Raw genomic sequence first — 21,573 nt, forward strand, 5'->3', positions numbered from 1 at the left:
GAAGGAATTTAATGGCTAAAGTAAATTTTTTGTATCAACAAATCCATCATCAATTTTTTTCATGAGATCAAGAGCAGTTATTCAATTAAGCAAGTGCCTACTCTTTCTTTAGAAGGCCATGCAATCATGAGAGGGTTTAAGAGAATAGGATGCATCATATCATGATGCATGAGATACATTGTATCATGTACCCACATCTAATTTTATCCTTCCTAATATTTCCACTCATCCATCTTGATATCCTCGTCTTGTAATGCTTAATTTATAGACATAATACTTCTTAATTAATCTCCCTACATCCAACACATAAATCCTTGTGAATCATATTGCCATCTTTAAATTTTCTTTTATTAGTTTTAATTCCATGAGTATCGAAAGTGATCACTTTGAGGTATTTCTAGACCAATTCTTAATGGATATTCCTCTTGGTGTCCGTACTAAATTTATACAGCACATATTTGATCTTGATTCTACTTATTCTCTCTATAATACTACACTCTCCGCAAATGATATACACCAAAATATGTGATTCTGAATATGCATGGTTATACCTTATTTATAACGAAAATGAATAAGTACGAACGCAAGGCCGAACTCTAATGTAAACCAATTAGAAGAAAATCATTCCCCTCCACTCCAGTATATGCCCTTAATTATGTCAATCTATACATTAGAGATTTCTTCATTTTCCAATACCCATTAAATTAGCTCTGTAGACACTTTATTTATTTATTGATAAGCTGAGTTTAAAGGGCCTCTCCCTACTTACAGATTCTATTGAGTGTAATCACAGCGAAGACCCTCAGTTAGAATCCTCCATAGAACCCGAGGAATGCTATTGACATCATTGGTAAAGAAAAACCATTCCCAAAAACCTCCATTCTGGCTAGGAAATTAGTCTCTCAATTCGCTTCTCTCCATAAGAACTCGAATGTACATGTTAAAAAGCTTGAAGCCATCAACTGAATTTCCATAACGATTTCAGCATACTTCCAAGAAGTCTCAATCTCTTTATTTTTGCTCTTGATCGTGTAAAGGGAATCGGAACAAATAGAAGCCTGATGCACATCCCTTCTTTTAACAAACTTTAAAGACTCCAAGCAACCATGATAATATCTTCTTCTTCAATTTTCGACCAACCAGGAAATTGCATCAACTAATTTGAATCTCGGCCTACAAAACCCATGCCTACTCCATTCCTCATCAACGACCCATCAGTGTTAATCTTTAATACCCCTTCAGCCGGACATTTCTAGAAGAAGGATTTGGTTCGTGGATTGATCATAACACACGTACATCTCCACTTTGCAAAAAACTGATTAATATTCCACTTAAAGGATAATATTCCACCTTGGTTTTGCAACATTTTGAAATATCCTTCTATTTCTTTCTCCCCAAACCAGATAAATTACCGCATTAAAACTAAGGTTAAGCATTCTATGAATAACCTTGTTTTGGAAGCATAAACCATTTAAAATAAGAGCTTCATCTACAATTGTTCCTGTTCCCATTCGTTTTACACCATTCCTATTAGACACTTTGTCAGATGCTTTCTATAAATTAATAAAAATCATATCGAGATTTTTTCTTTTTCCACTTTGTTTTTATCATGGTATGACTCAAAAAGTTTACTTTCATGATACCAACTTTGGATATCTCAGTTGGTCTTGTGTACAGGTACTTCCAATCTTTTTTTCTCTATTTGCCCAACATCTTTCTTAAGTAAAAATATGTGAAATTTCTTTCAATTTGTTTTAACTTCTCGTCTATGTAAACTTAAATTTATCTTTTCACCATTTACTACCATTATTAAGTTAGTTCACAATTTCAAGGTGTAAATTGTTTAAGAAAACATAAACAAAAGTACATCATTAAAGAATTACCATCATGGGTATCACCAAGAGTACATCATTGAAATTGACCCATCAAATTTTCTCTTAGAAAAAAAATAAAATTCATTAAAAAGGGAAGGGAAAAAAAAATCAAGGAGGAGCTTGATGGAGTATGTATGCTTTAACAAACAAACAAAAAAAAAAAAAGGGAATCTAAGAATTTCCTTTTTAAAAAACACAAAATTCATTAGAAATGAAGGAAAGAAATGAAAAAAGCTTGATAGATTGTATAGAAATATAATTTTATTAAGAATTCTTGGATGATTTTATATGAAGCCTAATAGGGTATTTATAAAGATTACATCAATCAAGATATGAAAATATTCTAATTTATTAATACTTCCTAATGTAGAATATCCTAATTGATATGACTAGATATATTATACTCCATCATTACCTTCCTTTTGTGATGAGATATATTGATAATGATACAATGTATCTCATGTATCATATTCTCATACCCTCCAACAATTGCATGGTCTTTTGAAAAAAGAGTATGCAATTGACTTCTTGAATAATTTATCTTGATCTCATTAAGTAACATACTATTAAATTGCCCAAAATCTAACCATGCTTCCTAGTTGTCATTGCATGTCTATAAAGTCCATCAATGTTGCATCCCACTCTTTTTTGAGTATGTTGAAACTAGTAACTTGCGAAACTAGATCTATCACGATCTCTCCCGAAAGCATAAAAATTAGGATTGTACAATTTAAATGAAAGAATTCTAATTAGATTGATCTTAGACAAGAAAAAGTAAAGATCATAAGAGATGAATATATAAACGTGGGAGCTTTGAAGAGATAAAGAATGAGTTGTGGTTTTGAAGAAAACTAAAATAATAATAGAGTGAAAAAAAGGATTTAGGTTCGACGCATCAAGCTCAATATGCTCAGAGGAGCTTAAGCTTTGATACCATATAAATATCTGATTTTATTAAGAATTCTTGGATGATTCATACATGATTCCTAATAGGGTATTTACAGAGATTACATCGACTAAGACATGAAAATATCCAAGTATAAATATTCTAATTTATTAATACTTTTTAATATAGAATATCCTAATTGATATTGGTACATATATTATTATCCGTTACCACATTTCTTTTCTTATGAGATACATTGATAATGATGCAATGTATCTCATGATCATATTTTCTAATAGATTGTACTTCAAAATAAAAAAATTTGAGAATCCAGCCTACAAGTGTCTACAAATTCTATCGGTAGCCATCTAATAATTGACAAGATATTCACAATATAGTATTCAACAAGCACTAAAATTAAGAAGAAACAGTTCGAAAAAAGAAAAAATGGAGAGAAGGAGACAAGATCGACTGACTAGATGATAAAAGGTGGATTTGTCTTCTTGGAACATGGATCATTGGGATTTAGGCAAAAGAAGAGAGATGTTCGTGGTGAATGAGCATTGATGAAGATGAAATGGATAGCAATGAAGGGGAAAAGAGTTGGGAGATGAATTGATTAAGTGTTGGTCAACATCTCTACTGATTATTAGTCAACAATTATACAACAATGTTGGATATTAGAATTTTCCAAGTTTTCAACTTGGCCAGGACTGTCAATTTGGCCCATTAACCCGGCCCGGCTCACCCGAAAAACAAGATTTAGAGCCTTGATCTTTTCGCTGCAAAAGTAGGTAAGGTTCAAAATGTTTCAGCCCATTAGATTCGGACCCAGTTTGGACCTAACAATGCCCAATCCAATCCCTTACTCTATCGTGTGAGTGTGTGTGATTTTAAAGAAAACGATTCCATAAATTCATCTATGGAATATTCAGATGAAGAAAATGAATAGGTCAAAGACTAGGTTTTGGCCAAGGACTCTACTCTCTAATCATTTTTAAACTAAGATAGAGATTAGACCTCTATTTTGATAAAAATAGCATCGAATGGCTCCAATTGATTTTCAAAAGATGCATGAATTTTATAAATCCCAAATATCAATCCAAACTTGACCTGAGTCTGTTAGGACTAGGCGTGTGCGAAGTTGACTTAGGCCCAATTTGCAATAGGTTAAGGGTATAACCTTAGGACATGATATTATTATACTTGGTAAATTAAATGACACTAATAAATTGGTCCTAGATATTCACAGTATACCCAAGCTTATACTTTCTATTGGCCAAACTCTTATTAGAGAGAGTAAATTATTAGTCCAAAATCAATCTGATTGGTAATTTATAGAGTTATAAAAGAATGATTTGTCAATGCTCTTTTTCATAGATAATGCCACTCTAGAGGCAATTTAGACTAACGTTTCAAAAATCAATTTGGTTAATAATCCTTCAGTTTTTTTAATGTTATCTTTTTTTATATTTAAAAGAAATATAGTTTTACAAAAAAGTTGCCTCTGCAACAACAACTTTCTCTCAACTTTAACAATAGCAACTTTACATATAGCTTTCCTAAACAGAGCATTAGACAAGTCTTTCCAAGTTTTGGTGAAATTTGAGATAAAGTGCTGATAATTTGTCGTACTTTTGGCGTATGCAACTGACATGAAAGCACATAACTCATTAAAAAAAATAAAAAAAGAGTTTCTCTATACAAATGGGGTTGTAGAGGATTATATGAACTTTTAACTTTTTTTTTATTTTAAAAAGAGGTATTTTTCTCCATCGAATTTTATTATTAAATTTGGGTGCTCGGTAGCTGTACATTTAAACACATTGGATCAAGGTCGAAAAATAATTGTTTTTAACTTTTTTTTTTTTAATATAAATATTTTCATGAAATATAAATGGTTGTGTTGTTGGATTGCCAATGTGATAATCAACGTCGGCCCAACTATCCTTTTTTAAGATTTAAAATCTAAAAAAATAAATATACGGGCAGAGAATGAGCAAGAGAGAGAAACTTTCTCTTCTTTTTTTTAATAAGTTATGTGCTTCCATGTTAGCGTAGGTCAAGTGTGCCAAAAGTCCATCAAATTATCAGCACTCTTTGAAATATCCCTTTCTTCAAACTAACGAGCTACCTTTTGAACTTGTTCTTCATTTAGAAACTAATTAAAAATAGGAAAACTTAATGCATTTTCTTTCTAAATGCCCTTTACAATTAATTCAGTAAACTTTTTTCAAGTAAATGCCCCCACCCTCACCTAAACAAATGTTTTAAAGTTTCCAAAATGCCCTCATCTAAAGGGTTCATCTCTTTCACTTTACTTGAGATTTTTCATCATCTGTCTTGCCTTATCTGAGATATACAACAACAATTGCAGCATCATTTTGGAAAATTTTAATGGCAAACGAACAATGAAATTGTGTCTAATCTTCAAAAAGTTAAGTTATTTATCATTTTAAATATCTCATTTAAAATCTTGAATACCAATCATAGTTTTAAAACTCGTCTGAGACTGAGACGTATTGTCCAAGTTAACTCGGTATCAGAGCTGAACAAGACCAATTCACAAGTCACTTTTTTGACCGAGATTTAATACCTCACGTTGAATTTTTTGAATGAGACGTCTCAAACGTATTGTAAAACCCTTCCAAGACGACTCAGTATCAAACCTGGATGAGATGAGACGCGAAACCGAGTTTTAAAACCATGAAACCAATAGAAAATTTGTTGAGAAAGATGAAGTCACTTCATTTTGCCAACATGAGAAATGATTTCGACATTTTCAATCAGAAAGTGACAAAATCATTTTTTTTCCTTTTAATTTCAAAACGAGGAAATCATAACTTTAAATTCTAAAGACTTGAATTTGCCATTTCAAATGAAATCATTGCTTTTTGAATTTTCATAACGAGAAATTCGTTTCTTGAATTGTAAAGAGTTGAATTTGCCATGTCAAAAAAGAAAGTAGCAAATTCTTTGGTTCGAATCAAAGAATTCAAAGCACCAAATTCCCTACTTATTGGGTCCTTATCACTACAAGAAGAAAAGCCTTCTCGTTTTTTGCCACTTTATTTTACCACTTAACCTCAATTTTTTTTAAGAATACCCATCCTTTTTTTTTTTTTTTTTGGCTTTTACCTCCTTAACTCAACCCCTAAGAGGATTGCCTATGACAGCACCAACGAACTCTAGTACATAATAAAATCAAATCAGTTAAATAATAATTTTATAAATTTCAAAATTACCCTTAAGAATATACAAATTATTATAGAAAATTTTCAACTGTTGGTTGGGCAAATATTTTTTAATCTTAACGAAAAAAAAAATCATAATCTATGGAAAATGTTCTCCTATGAAATGCTCATAGCAAGCACTTTCACTTTTGGAAGGATACAATCCGGGATTAAGGTTTAGAAAGTGGGTTCTAAAGCCCTTATTGCATGGACTTTACTAATAAATTGCATATTAAATTCCCTTATTAGACATAATGCATGACTAGTTCATATTTATCATGAATTTTAATTAAATAATGTATTTTAAAATTAATTACTTTTATTTTCGTGTAACAGGAAAGATCGTAAATTTTCGGGAATAATACAGAAGATATGAAGCAGTCATTATGATCACAAAACCGGGATCAGTCAACTGACCAAGACTTAAGTCATGTGGGCCCAGATTGACTAAGGCAGTGCAATCAAAGGAAAGAGTCTTATCTCGAAATGCATGTTAAAAGTTGATGACTAAAAAACATTCTTAATAGATTAGGATTTATGAATTTTTGTAATCACAGAATGTTTTCGAAACCCTAATCCCCATAGAAATCCTAATCTAGTCTATCTATAAATAGGAAACTAAACCAAGAATTAAAAGCATATAGAGAACTAGAAGAATAATAGTTTTTTATTTTTTATTTTTATTTTAGTTTTCTTAGAAGATGAAGTTATAATCGAAGAACCTTAACCGATTTTTGAATCTCAAAAAGCAATAAAGATCTCTCATTCTCTCATCACTCTCTTCTCTTTTACATTATGTCTATTTTTTTTTTTTATTGTTCTTTCAATGATCATCGGCTAACTTCTACGCTAGATCGGTTGAGGAAGTTAGAGTAAAACTTTATCAGTATTTTTAGTGTTCTCATAATTGCTTAATCGTTTTATTGTAATAATTGTTAAGTAGATATTATTAGAATAAATATTAATTGTTTCTCAAGTTTTGATGGTTCATTGTTTGATAAGTTCAAAATGAACCATGCTTTACGGAGAACAATTAATACTTGTCCAGTAATCTTGATTCAATTTATCGCATACGTTCAATTTTATTTATAATATAATTGTTTGATTTTTCAATCCACAACATTAGTTTTGTTTAGTGGATCGAGATAAATAGAGGATCAAAAATCATTGATAAAGCTTATAAAAGTGGATCCGACTGATCTACATTTATTCATCGTATTCTAAACATTTTTCTTTAGTAGTTTATTTTAGATAATTCCATCTCGAAAATTATTTTTAAATCGTTTGTGAAAATTGGATTAGATTTAAAGTTGAAAGATTTATAGATTAACGTTGTCCCTGTGATTCAACCCTTACTTGTGAAGGTTTTCTTTTATTCTTATTTTATCATAATCTACAACTCGAACAATCCGCATCTTTATGATACCTCAAAAACACCGATCAAAATTGATTTGATACTTAGAGATAATAATACGGAGTTGGTTGCTCTGTCCACATAAAGAAGTGGAAGAGTGGAATCTAATCTAATGCACGATAAATTGGGCAAACATAGAAAAATCAATTTTTTTTTGCCCATGACATATATATAATGATCCAATAACATCAAAACAGCACAAACCAAAACTAGACAATCGTGCATCACAACATATATTTCCACATTTTAACATGGATAAACATCTTTCATGCGGGCATAAATTTAGAATATTTCCCAATTTGATACAAGTTCATCGTGTAAGAAGTTATGTGAAGTACGCACAGACGAACACATCTTCCTAAACACAAAATGCTTCATTTCAACCATTGTAATATCTTGAAAATAATTTTGGAACTACTAATCAAAAGAATAAGTAGATCTTTTGGTAGGCTTTTAGATGAGCATTCAAATTGATTGATGAATTATAGTTATTAGATTTGATCATTAAAAGGGGTGGCACTCAAAATGGAAACACAATTATAATGGGGTGGCACAGTGGGACATAACTTCAATTACTAGAGGGAACTAACAACGCTTCTCATTGTTGGCAGCTTTAAATGCTTGGTGCCAAAAAGTAAAACCACATTGTACCCCATTCACATGCTTTCCTCCTCTTTCGGTGCAGTAGTTGAACTTAAGCATTCGATCAACTCATTGTGTTACCTTAAAATGCCACGAGCACCACTACATATTTTATTTTTTATTTATTTTATTATTATTTGATGATTTTGATTTGATAGAAGTATATATCGGTACCTATCGTATCGTGAGAAATTGAAATTCTAATTAATTTATTGAAGTGTATTGAAACATAAAGATATTTCGTATATATGTGGGTCCAAATATTAAAAAATTCTTAGACCATAGTTTTCGTGAACCACATCATTTAGCTATTCATCTATCAAAGATTTTTTTTTTTTTTTTTTTTGTCAATATGGTAACATCATGGCTTAGTGGACCAGATGTGAAATCAATGGATTATAAGTCCTTAAAGCAAATTATTTAATTATTCAGGGAGGTCAATCTAAAACCTCAAAATTTGCACAATTTTCAAATGAACTCACGAGAAATTGATCTATAAACAATTAGATATATTATACCTTGCTCTATATACAACCTGGGAAAATATTCTTTAAAAGCAATTAAGACCCCAACGAACACCTTCCCTCAACTTCCATCAACCTTCTCGCCTCATTATATATTTACTAGTTCACTACAAACCCTTCCATCCCTATTTTCCGCCTTGTCATGCATACCAGAGACCAAAAAATGGTAAATTTTATCATTCCATGTCTCCTCTTAACTCAATTCTTAGTACAAATAGTTCAAGTTGCTGGGAAAGTACCGGCCGTTATTGTCTTCGGAGACTCCTCGCTTGATGCTGGAAACAACAATTACATTTCAACTGTCCTCAAGAGTAATTTCAGTCCATATGGTCGTGATTTCGAAGGAGGTAAGCCCACAGGTCGATTTTCAAATGGTCGGATTCCTAGCGACTTCATCTCTGAGGCTTTCGGGTGCAAACCTACCATACCCGCCTACTTGGATACATCCTATAGTATAAAGGATTTTGCTACTGGTGTTTGCTTCGCCTCTGCAGGATCTGGCTATGACAATGCAACAGCCGCTACATTAGTAAGTTCTTTAACCTAAATTATGTTGCATTGTTTAAGCCTTGTCACAAAGATTTGGCGTTGGTTTAATGAATTATGTTCCTCCATTCAATTATGTCAAGAGCCACATAATTTTGTTAGTGTAAGTGTATTTGTATATGCTTTATTATCTCAATCGACGTTCTTTTGGGTTTTTCTTTTATTCTCAAGACCCTTGATTTGTGTCTTTCTTTTTATTGGGATTATAATTGTTCCTCGTTAAATGTGTCAAAACCATCTCAATCGATTTTCTCTTTGGGTATGTATGATTGCATATCAGAAATCGATTGGAAAAAAAACTTTTAGGTGTATGACATCCATATATTCCATGGAATTCATTTTATTGCCCATGGATGTGAAAATGTTTTTCCACCCTACCCGTAATGAAAACGATTTTTCTACTTTGGATGATATTATTCTCTCATGTTTACCTTAACCCTTAGAAGTTCAAAACTAATAAACAACATGGTGCAATCATTTGACGACAAAATTCATTTTCACATGAAATTCACTTTTCCTATATCATTTTTCAAAGAAATTCATGTTTCCTCGAAAATGATAAATCCTACGTAATTTTGCAGACCCTTAGTGTATCACCTTTTGGAGCTGCTCATACATTTTCAATGCATTTATTTCTAATTTCACCTTCAATATTGGCAGTCTGTGATACCTCTATGGAAGGAATTGGAGTACTACAAAGAGTACCAAAAGAGACTGAGGGCATATCTTGGCAACGCGAAGGCTAATGTGATCTTAAGCGAAGCATTGTACCTAATGGGTCTTGGAACGAACGACTTCATGGAGAATTACTACTCAGTTCAGGGAAAAATGTCTGGCCGATCCTCCCAATTCACTGTCGAACAGTACCAGGATTTCCTCGTTGGGATCGCTGGGAATTTTATTAGGGAGATCTACGGTTTGGGGGCTCGGAAAGTATCTCTAGGAGGACTTCCACCGATGGGATGCTTGCCATTGGAGAGAAACAGTAATTCATTTTCTGGAGGTGGTTGTGTTGAGGAGTACAATCAGGTGGCTAGAGGTTTCAATGGGAAGTTAAGTGTTTTGGTAGTAAAGTTAAACAGAGAGCTTCCTGGGATCCATGTGGTACTTTCAAACCCATATGATGCCCTCCTTGGGATCATTCAGAATCCTTCCCTATATGGTAAGTCTTCTTTTTTTTTTTTTTTTTTTCCTTTGCTTTTATGTCTATTTTCAGTTTGATTGATTGAGCTATCATGGAAGGTATAGGACTGTCAAATGGGTACCGATCCAATAAATAAAAGTTGGACTTGGAGCCAATTGGATCTATCATTTTAAACGAGGACCTGATCCAATATAATGTGTTATTCGGGGTCCTCCTATCCGGAAAAAAGAAGACAAAAATCAATTTCTTTGGATCGGTACTAATCCAATCAAATTCAATTTTATAAAAGTATATATGTAAAGTATACATCATTTATATATTTTCAAACACATTACACGATTGAGACATTGCTGATCTGAAAATTTAGATCGGATAAATTATCAAATTGGGTCCTTCTCAGATCACCACATCTTGGGTTTCAGATCTGATCCAATCCATTGACAATCCTAACGAAAGTACCCAATGTTTTAAAAATCGACCGGCATATTGTCCAACTGATTTTTGAAATAATGTGGGTTTAGTTCAAATAGAAACAATGCTTTTTACACGATTCATGAAAAACGAGTACTTGTAAAAACATAGAATTTTGATCATTAAAATACAAAATCCAACAATTGAGATAAAACATTTATCCCAATTGATTAACAAGTATCCCTAGTATAAATAGATGGATTTCGAATTTTAATGTTGATCTTCCATATTTTAATTTGATTCATTTTTCTTGATCCACAGATCCCATCAGTCCCAACCCTTACACATAATCTGTAGTTTAATCATTGTAAACTATTTTAAAATATAAATTTTTTCTTTATTATGCATGTTAATAGATGGAAAATTCTTTAATATTCTAACCTTAATAATACAACTTTGATGTCATATTTATATGAAAATAGAAATGATAATTTAAGTAAAAAAATCAAACGTATATTTTTAAAATTCTATATTAAATGTAAATCAGTCCAATCAAATTGAACCAGGTCCGACCCATTTTAAAAAATTTGGTCCCATTATATCCTTTTCAAAAATTTGTAGCACTAAGAATTTTTTTTTTTTTCTCACCTCCTTGTGTGGTCCACTTGGGACTTTAGTTGCCACATGAGTCAGGGTGATCACTTGAACCAAAATAAGCGCAATGTGGCCCTTAGAGATATGGTACTTGGTGTTTAAGACTTTAAAGCAGTATAAAGTAGGTGGCTAGTACTTTTGGGGTCCACACCTCAGGTTGGGTTAGGCTTGGATTGAATGCTATTAAGTTCAGGTTAGACTATTAGAACAACTCCCAACCAATATTTTAAAAATGGAATCGTTGATTAGAGCCCATCTTTGTCAAATGATTAATGTTGAAGTGACCTCAAGATTTGACATCACATCACATGTCCTGAGAGTTGAGGAAAAGCATCTATGGTACCTTCCATGCCAGGATGTTTGATGAGTTTCAATCTTGATGTCACTCCAGCATGATTCTTGTCAAACTGGTGGGACAACATCCCTTAATTCGATTTGATTGAAGAAACTTATATTTATTAAAGAAACATGTAAACTTTTTTCTAAATTATTTTCATTTATACTAATAAAAGGATAATTTTCATGAAATCTCCGGATTCAATAACAAGACAATTGTACTATACATGTGGTTGGCCCTGGTTTGATCATCGTTTGATATGATTTTCAAAATATTGCACCTGACCCACCCAAGTTATAAAATCAGTATCAGTTGCCAAAAATTAAGTCTTTAAAGATATAGTATAACGTTTTTTTTTTTTTTTAAAGAACTATATACATATATGGGGATGGTTCATGAGACAATAATTGTAACAAAATCCCTGACAATGAACCACACCCCTATGTATATTATTTATGTGTTTATAATTATAAAGATATTGCAGAAATCTTTTAGGAGTTCGCATTTTTTGTTAGAAAACAAATTATCAATTGGAAGTTATGTAATTTTGAAATTGAAAGTTTTAAAGAATAATGAAATAATGAGTTTTGAGATCTCTTAACTCAAAAATTTTCACTCGGTCAATGTTTCAAGTGCACAAAACCATAGTTCTTTTTCTTTGGGATACACAAGGAAAAGATCTATGGTTCTGTGCACTGAGCACTTGCCACATCGACCGAGCACGGACCAAATGAAAATTTTTAATTCAAGTCTAAAATAATATTATACTTTTTTAAAAGAGCAATATCATGATAGTTATGTTAGTGTCCACATAATTGTAAGTTCTCCATAAATAATAGTATTAGGTGATAAAAATATATAACTATTGAACCAATCATGTTTTTTTTTTAATATTTATGAAAATGGTCATATATATAATTATTTTTATCAAAATAGTCATATTTTTTAATATTTAGAAAAATGATCACATAACCAAATTCATAATTATTTATTTTTACCAAAATGATTATATATTATACCATGACATTATTATTATTTAGTTCTATGTCGTCCTATGTACCAAAATTCAACTCAAGGCATAAAGCTAAATTCATCAACAGGTAATCCTTTTTGAAGAACATTAAATCTCAGTAATATTTTTCTGACTTCTCGATAATGAATTTAAATATATGAAACAGGATTCGAGAATGAAGCAGTTGCGTGTTGTGCCTCAGGAATGTTTGAGATGGGTTTCATGTGCAATCGATACAATCCATTTACTTGTATAGATGCTAGCAAGTATGTGTTCTGGGATGCTTTCCACCCCACCGAGAAGACCAGTCATCTTATTGCAGATGCTATGATGAAGAATTTCTTGGGTGTGTTTTTAGCATGATTAATTTGTTACTTAAAGTATAGATATAGATACGTACATATATATGTAGAGAGAGAGAGATAGAGATGGTCGATCATAGCTAAAATCTCTCTCTAGCTCTTTGTAGGTGATGTTTTATGTTTTTATACCATAGATGCAGCAGTTTGTGTTACTGTAATTATATGTTTAAGCTTTAAGGATTATTGTGGGGTTCTTAACATTATTATAAAGTGGAGATTGTGTAAAAAGATTGTACTTAGGATTTAATATATATATATAGGATGGCGTTATTACAACCCCCATTACGGCTCACCGTTTGTCTTATAAGGGCAAAAATGTTTGGAATGGGCTGATTTTTTGTGAGGATGATCTCTGTGATGAGGGGATCATCCTGGCAAAAAATCATCCCATTCCAAAACTTCTAACCCCATCAAAATTGATTTACAAAAATTGGACGGTCTAAAATTTTTCATCTTGTAAACATGGGGCTAGAAGTTTCATAATGAGCTGATTTTTGGCAAGGATGATCTCCTCACCATAGAGATCATCCTCACAAAAAATCAGCCCATTCCAAACATTTTTGCCCATATAAGACAAAATGGTGTGTCGCAAAGGGAGTCGTAATGGGGGTCTACGGAACCCGACCCATATATATATATATATATATATATATATATATATATATATATATATATATATATATATATATATATATATAAAATTTAAATCAAGAATTAAATTGTATGTTCACACACAATCCCAACCGTATAAATAGTAAATCCAACTATCGGGATCTATCTTCAATATGTGTGTTATATTCTCAAGAAACTTTTTTGTCCAAACCCTTAGATTTCACATGTACACGGTCAGGATTGTCAGTGAACCTATGAGTTCCCTCCCCATGGACTTAAGGACCATATAGAGCCTGGCCCATGCTCCTCAATTGGACCATTTGGGCTGCCACGTAGGCACAAATGATAACTTAGTCCCATAAATTGGTCTAAATTGGTTTGCAAGAAAAAAATCCAAAATATTATTTGTTTTAAGGGTGTGATCTTGATTGAGTATAAAAATGGATGACGGTTGTAGACACCTCAATTTGTCCAAACCAAACCCTAAAACTTGTGGAATCTAGCATAAGGAAGCCCAATGCAAATCTTCAAATTGGATTGAGTTGGGCCCACTTTAGCTAAACCCAGCTCTCCAAATCAATTTCATAGTTGATTTTAAGATAGGCCATGGGGTACACACAGCCTAGAGGAATTCTCCTCAGGGTCGTGGGTCACTCATGGTCCAAGCTATTTTACTCACAGAACTCTGGGAGGCCATCAACACAACCAAATTCTCACTTTCAGCACTCAAGGCTCATTTAGTTGAGTTTGTCAGAGCACATGTGCTTAAAGATTGCTTAAGGGAAATGCCCCATCTTAATAGTTTATTCTTCAAGAAAATCCCCTCACTTCCATTTAATACCCCTTGCATTAAACCCCACCATCTTCCAAAGCATGGACTTTTTAGTGTTTCTCTCTTTCTTCTAGTCTTGACTCCAAGTCAATTGTTGGTCCCCACATGAGTTGAATTACCTCCTTAACCCTACCTTGTTAAGAGTTAATTGAGGTGATTTACTTTAGTACCCCCAACCTTACTCATCATTCAAGAAGGTTTTCCTACCATTATTTGTAAATTGACCATGTTCAAGAGTCTATGATCATTTTGTCTATCCAAGAGAATGCTCTAAAACATGTGTGCAAAGACCCCTCTATCCTTAGGTTGTTAGAAGTTTAACTAGGTAGAATGTCTTAAAGGTCCAAAAACCAAGTACCAAATTACATGTGACTTTGCCTAATTCTCTTCAAGTTGACCCAAAGTCAATGGTATAGGATAATTTAGCTCTCCCATATAATTCTCTAGAAACATTTAAGTTTTTACAATCATATCATTTAATCACCATGATTGCTAAGACTCATAGGTGTGTAAAAGACCATCAAAGATAAAATGATGGAGTTAAAATGAAGTTATTCTTTGAGGTTTATTTGGAAATATTGGGAACTCTAGGAATTTGGGTAAGTTTATCCCCAAGAATCTGATTGGTCGCAACAAAAATTATTTTACATATCCTGTATATCATTTTCCTTGATCATGTGTTGGAAACCCTTTGTTAAATTACCTTTCATGTTGTTTGTATGATATTGACTCTGATACGGGTTTAGTTTGTATATTGTTTGTCTTACACTGGTGTGAGTCTATTATGATGTTGTTGAGCTCAACTTGTAACATCCAAAAACATGACCCGATGATGCCACACCAATATAGAGAACAAAATTCTATGAACTTTTAAAAAATACCTAATAAATATTATTTTTTATTAGTAAATTTTAATTTTAAATTTGTAGTCGTCCATTTTCATAACCTTGGATGAAACCCCCAAAACAAATGTTTTCTGATAGTTTTTCCATGAAATATAGAGGATTGTGAATTGGATTACCAACTTCATAAGAGTTCAAATCTTACTAAGAGTCATGAGCCCATATTATAGCATCAAAAACATGATCAGATGCCACAGGGATATAAAGGACAAAATTTTAAGAATTTTGAAAAAGAAAAAATGTATTTTTCACCATTGAATTTTAATTTTAAATCTAGAAGTTCAGTTGTCATTTATTTTCAACATCTTGGAGGAAGCTCTAAACAGATTTTTTTTTCAATTTTTTATTTTGAATCTTAGTTTTTCATGAAATCTATAATGTTGTGGTGTTGGATTATCAATTTGATAAATCATGTGGGCCCAACAACCCTTAGTATGATCTGAAATCTTATTATATTGTTAAGCATATTATTTATCAAATTGTAGAGTAATATGGGAGAGAAACATGTTATGATGGAAAGTGAAATCCCATATGTTCAGTGGGATTCTACTTTCTCCACTTTTGGAGTTATACTAACCTGTTGTGGAACCCACAATTTTAATTAATACTTAAGAAAGTGTTAGACAAACAACAAAAGTGTCGATTAGCCAATCCAACCCTAGGGTCGTATAGTTTGTACTGTGTAACAAATACGGCCCAAGGGTCTCTCAAAAGTTTATAAATAGGACCCCTATCCAAGTTAAAAGGGGGGGAAGCTTTCAAGATTTTAAATTCTTTCCATTTTATTTCTCAAAACTCTCTAGCATTCCAAATTTTGTCCAAACTTTGTCTCATCTATCTAAGGAGGTAAAAACAATGAGAAGAGTCCAAGGTGGGATGTAGGATTTAATTGTTGCTTTAAATGTAGCATTCCCCTCCAAATCTCCTCTCTTACCTCCCAATTCTTTTACTTTCAAGCACTTCTACTTTTAAGAAATGTAGAACTCTAATTTTCCTTAGTTGAATGGTTTGGACGGTAGAGAGTAAACCCTCCATGTGAGGTAATCTCTCCCTATAAGACCATAATAAGTTCCCTAAAGAGCATTTTAATTCCATGGCATAGTTGTTCTTTATTTCATTTCAATTTCAAGTAATTTTTTATGCTTAGTTTAATTTTTTACTAGTATTTTTAAGGCTTCAGAACTAGAGAGTAAACCCTCTATGAGGTGACTTCTCTTTATAAGTCCATTAATAAGCTCCCTTGAAACACTCATGCATACACAACATGCACACATACACCCCACGCTTTTAAAAGGCTATGAATTTGGGTGTGGATTTTCATAGATCCATATCTAACTCCCCAAGTCAACCAAAACAGACTTATTGGGATACAATTCATGTATAAATGATCCTTAGTTCCATTATGGTAATGCCCAATCCACGGGTACTTCCTATATATTAAATTAACAAAAAGAAATTCCCAACTGAGCACATAAGCATCTAAAAGAGTTTAGGGATCTAATAGAGTGAAATCCATGTGGATTTTCACTCAAGACCCAAACTTACAAAAAAAATTCAGCAAGCACCCACTTCTACTTTAAGCTTGCTCACCATCTTTTTTTCTCCATTTTGCAAAATAAGATATAGTTGATTTGTCTTTTAATCTCTTTACAATCCCCTCATCCTTCAAAATCTCAAATATGAGTTTCTTACTTCACCTATGGCAAACAACGGCAACCATTACTTGATAGGTGAGACAAGATGCTTAACACCTTCCTCATCCTTCAACTGAATGTCATTAGTTCTTTACATAGACCTTCCCCTTACCATTTAGATATATGAGTCACCATAACTATAAATATATATATATATAGAGAGAGAGAGAGAGAGAGAGAGAGAGAGAGAGAGAGAGAATTTCAAAATACTTTTCTAACATCCATTCACATATAAACTCTAGGAATGGTGGCGACTCATAAACCCATGTAGATGAGAACTCAGTCCCATTTTGGGGGGTGACCCTCACATATCAACGATTGTCACTAATCCCCCAAAATGGATGACGATCATTGATCTTATTGGATCAGACCCATAAATGATTCAGTATAGAGTCGCAATTTTAGGGTCTAAAATGATAAAATGGAACCTCTAAAAATATTCATCTATTGAAGTTTATTTTTATTTTTATCTTTTTCTCTCGGTCAATAGGTCTACTCGATGGTGGAACAACATCATGGCTTAGTGGATCAGATGTAAAAAAATCAATGGATTATAAGTCCTCAAGATGTGTGTCAATCGAAGAGTGTGTATTCAATGGATCAGATCAAACCCGAAATCCAATACAATTATACACCTGATTTGATATAACCTACTAGATTGGTCATGGAACATACTATGTCTAAATTTGGGAACTAATCCAATAAAATGTGATGAGCGTCAATCGAGGATTATGTGCTCTAATGTTATAGGGTTGTCAATGGATCAAATCATGTACAAAATCCAATCCATTTTGATCCACAACTGTCGATTTGGATGAAGGATTTGTGTTCTATAGAAAGCTAATGGATCTTTTATAGGTCAACCATATGTCTCCTGATCTAGGATCCAATTTCAATAAAATGTGAGAAAGTACGTAAATTATATAATTTTTCATCAAACATATACGTTTATTTAGATTTTTTTTATGAAGAGCTTATTTAGATTTTGTGCACCAAATCGGATTTGATCCAAACCAGAAGCAATCCAATTGTTACATCGAATCAAATTTGAATCCTAATACTGGGATCTGATGAAACCAATAATCCAATCAGGTATGTATTGGATTTGTTCCAATTGATCCATGTTAGAACCCAATATCATGTGGTCCAATTGACCTACACATTTTGAGTGTAAATAACTAGCTCAAGAATTCTATACAATTAAGGACGTCAATAATTAATGTTAAATCTTAATAATATCAAAATTAGAAATACTCTTTGGATTTTAGTAGGAAACCTTGATGGCTAGGAATCCTATTAAAAGAGGATATTTAGGCCCTCTATTTCCATCTATTTAAATAGATCGACACTCCATAATAGAGACACGCATATGCAGAGGGTTTTAAATCGTGGTGATCTCCATCAATCACTAGAACTCTAGCCGATCCACATAGAGAAGAAAGAGAAGGTGAGTCTAAAAATTAAAGAACATGTGGAACAAAGGTTCGTGATTGGGGATTCTCGCACATCGGATCATTAGCACGTTGATTACGAAAGGCACATCTCCAACTATATTTGAATCATCAATTTGACTCATGGTACAAAGTAAGTCTTAAACTTTTTGATCTTTAGGAACATGAATAGATTTCTTGAGGTATATGCATGATTCTTGATTTTGAAAATTATAGACTAATAGTTATGTGGTGAAAGATTTATTATGGATTAAATCTCACATGCGGAGTCTTATGTTCTTGAATCTTTATATCTTGGATTAAAGTCTATTCATACATAATGATTGTCATATTGGCTAGATTCTTTTGAAATCTTAGAAATTTTATAGTTACTAAATCCATACCCATAGATTTAGATTTTTTTTTTGGTTACTGTACCCATAAAATTCAGATTTTCATTTTGGGTATTATAGTCATAGATTTCGATTTTCTTTTTAGGTATCAAACCATAAATTTCAGATTTTTTTCGATTTTGATTTGGGTTTTACAAACCCATAAATCTTAGATTTTTTTCGATTTTGATTTGGGTTTTACAAGCCATAAATTTCAGATTTCGCATGGGTTTTACAAACCCATAAATTACAGATTTCGTTTTTTGTTTGGGTTATTCATACCCATAAATTTCAGATTTCATTTGGGTTAACAAACTCATAAATTACAGATTTCATTTATTATTTGAATTATTCAAACTTATGAATTTCAGATTTTGATTTTGGTTTGGGTTTTACAAAATCCATAAATTCCAGACTTTTGTTTTTGGTGTACAAACCCAATAAATTCCAGTTTTTTTCATTTTATACAAACCTATAAAATTTCAAATTTTTATGTTTTGGTTTATACAAATTTATAAAATTTCAGAAACCCATAAAATTTTAGAGTTTCAAAATCATAAAGTTCTATATTTTCGATTCACAATTGACACTACTCTTCGTAAATCTTAAAATGTTTCAATTTGGAATTATCAATAATTTTATTAAAATTTTAGTTTCTTAATTCCCAATTATTGTTATTTTGAATATGTTACAATGTTGTCATTATTTTAAAGTGTATTACTCATTAAATTTGCATAGTTGTGGCCCTATATTTATAAGAATTTTTTAAGTATTATAATATTGGCACCTCTTGGAGAGTAACCTAAAAATTTAGTAAATATTATTTTTCAATCTTAATATACATAAATTCTATTAGTTTTGTAATCATCAAAGTAACCTAAATTAGTAAAATTTATAAAATATCTAATTGCATTAAATTTTAGTCATCGAGGTGACATTAAAGAACAATAATATTTACAATTGCATACTCAATTAAGTCAATGGGATTAGTCAAAAAGAGAATTTTATTTAACTAATTGAAATCTAGGTAAGATAATATAATTTACATAAATTTAACAAAACTAGGATTGAATATCAAAAGATAACAATACTAACTAAATAAATTATATTAACCTTACGGGGTAATCTAATTAGATTATTATCTTAAAAATAAGTGAACAATAAATATATCTACTTTAACCCAAAGGATAAATTTAAGTGATATTAATAAGTTTGTCATTATTAAATAAAATTGAAAGCACTTATTAGAGTATTGTCTTTATTTAATTTCAAATTCCCGGTACATTGCACTCTTATGATTTCTAATCGACTGGGAATTCGATGAGCCTTGAAACTAGAACCACTTGACGTTTTAACCCAATTCCAACAATGCACTTCTCGGTCTCTATAATTGTCTCGATCCTTATTAGATCCATTTTTTTTTTGGAATGGTATAAGTAAATCCAATTTTTTTAAGTGATATTAATAAGTTCATCATTATTAAATATTTTGAGTAAATTGACTCGATAATTTTACTTGTGGAAAAGATTGAAATTTTCTTAGTTGTAGATCAACCCATCTCACCTCACTTTGCAAAATTTTCAATAAGTATTAAGAACGACACATGCACGTATACACATTCAATTGAGTTAGATTGAGTTGAATCATGGGTTCTGATTCTCTAATGGGCAAGTGACCAAAAATACTGTCAGAACATGCGTTGGAAGTCTTCGAACAACAGGTGGATCAACTTCCTTTAGTTCACTTAAATCCGATCCGATTCATTGTACATAAGTTGTAAATATCGAAATCTAAAAAATAATAATGTGAGTAAAAAATTGAACGACGTTTAGTAGGTAATCATTTAACATGTGAGTCAAGATGTCTAACACATTCCCGAAGTCATAATTGAACCTCGAACTTGAATCTATGATTCTTATATTATTCTAATGGACTCAACTCGTAAGAAAATTCATTTTAAATTAAAAAATTAAATCGGATAGTCATTCACACCCAGTTAACTCAATGAGTGGTGGTGACTCTGTATCATGTGGCAATCGATTCCATCTCGAGAATTCGAACGTTACAAATAAAATAAACAAAATAATAATAAATTAATGATTTTTCTATATATACAATTCTAATTTTTTTTCTTCATTATAGTTTTGAAAATGGTCCAAGATCAAGATAAATAAAATCATCCTAGATGGAGATGTCCTAGTCATGTATCGTTCGTAAATGAGACAAGACATTTTATCTCACTCAATATTGAGTCATCTCGATATCATGTGAACAAGACTAGATAGAAATCACCAATCAAATTGTATTTATCAACGATTGGTTCATAAACCTAATGATAAAAAAAATGTTCAGATCGAAATGGCTAAAAATCACCCATCAAACTGTATTTTATCATTTTGTATACCTGTCTAAGAGGGGGCAACATAGAAAGAAAGTAAATACAATATTCAAGTCCCTGTACAAGATTAAAAGATTTTCATCATTCATTGGGTAAGGATCAATGGATAACAGATTCAAGCCAATTATTTCTTAATAAGGGAGGCAAAGTAAATATACTTAATTATCTAGGGAGGTCAATCTAAAACCTCAAAATTTTCCACAGTTTTCACATGAACTCACGAGAAATTGATCAATAAACAATTGGATTATACCTTGCTCTATGTATAACAAGG

At 31.8% G+C, this 21,573-nt stretch overlaps 1 protein-coding gene across 1 annotated transcript; it reads left to right on the forward strand.

The window, feature by feature from the left end:
* Positions 1 to 8,672: 8,672 nt before the first annotated feature.
* On the forward strand, positions 8,673 to 13,267 carry LOC147391894 (GDSL esterase/lipase At2g04570-like). Its single transcript, XM_086459515.1, has 3 exons — positions 8,673 to 9,102; positions 9,780 to 10,281; positions 12,844 to 13,267. The coding sequence occupies exons 1-3, from the start codon at positions 8,716 to 8,718 to the stop codon at positions 13,038 to 13,040; spliced, it is 1,086 nt and encodes a 361-aa protein (XP_086315641.1). The 5' UTR covers positions 8,673 to 8,715; the 3' UTR covers positions 13,041 to 13,267.
* The last annotated feature ends 8,306 nt before the right edge of the window (positions 13,268 to 21,573 follow it).

Source organism: Akebia trifoliata, chromosome 11 (assembly GCF_017979445.1).
Source record: "Akebia trifoliata isolate Shusen 1 chromosome 11, ASM1797944v1, whole genome shotgun sequence".
Classification (NCBI taxonomy): Eukaryota; Viridiplantae; Streptophyta; class Magnoliopsida; order Ranunculales; family Lardizabalaceae; genus Akebia; species Akebia trifoliata.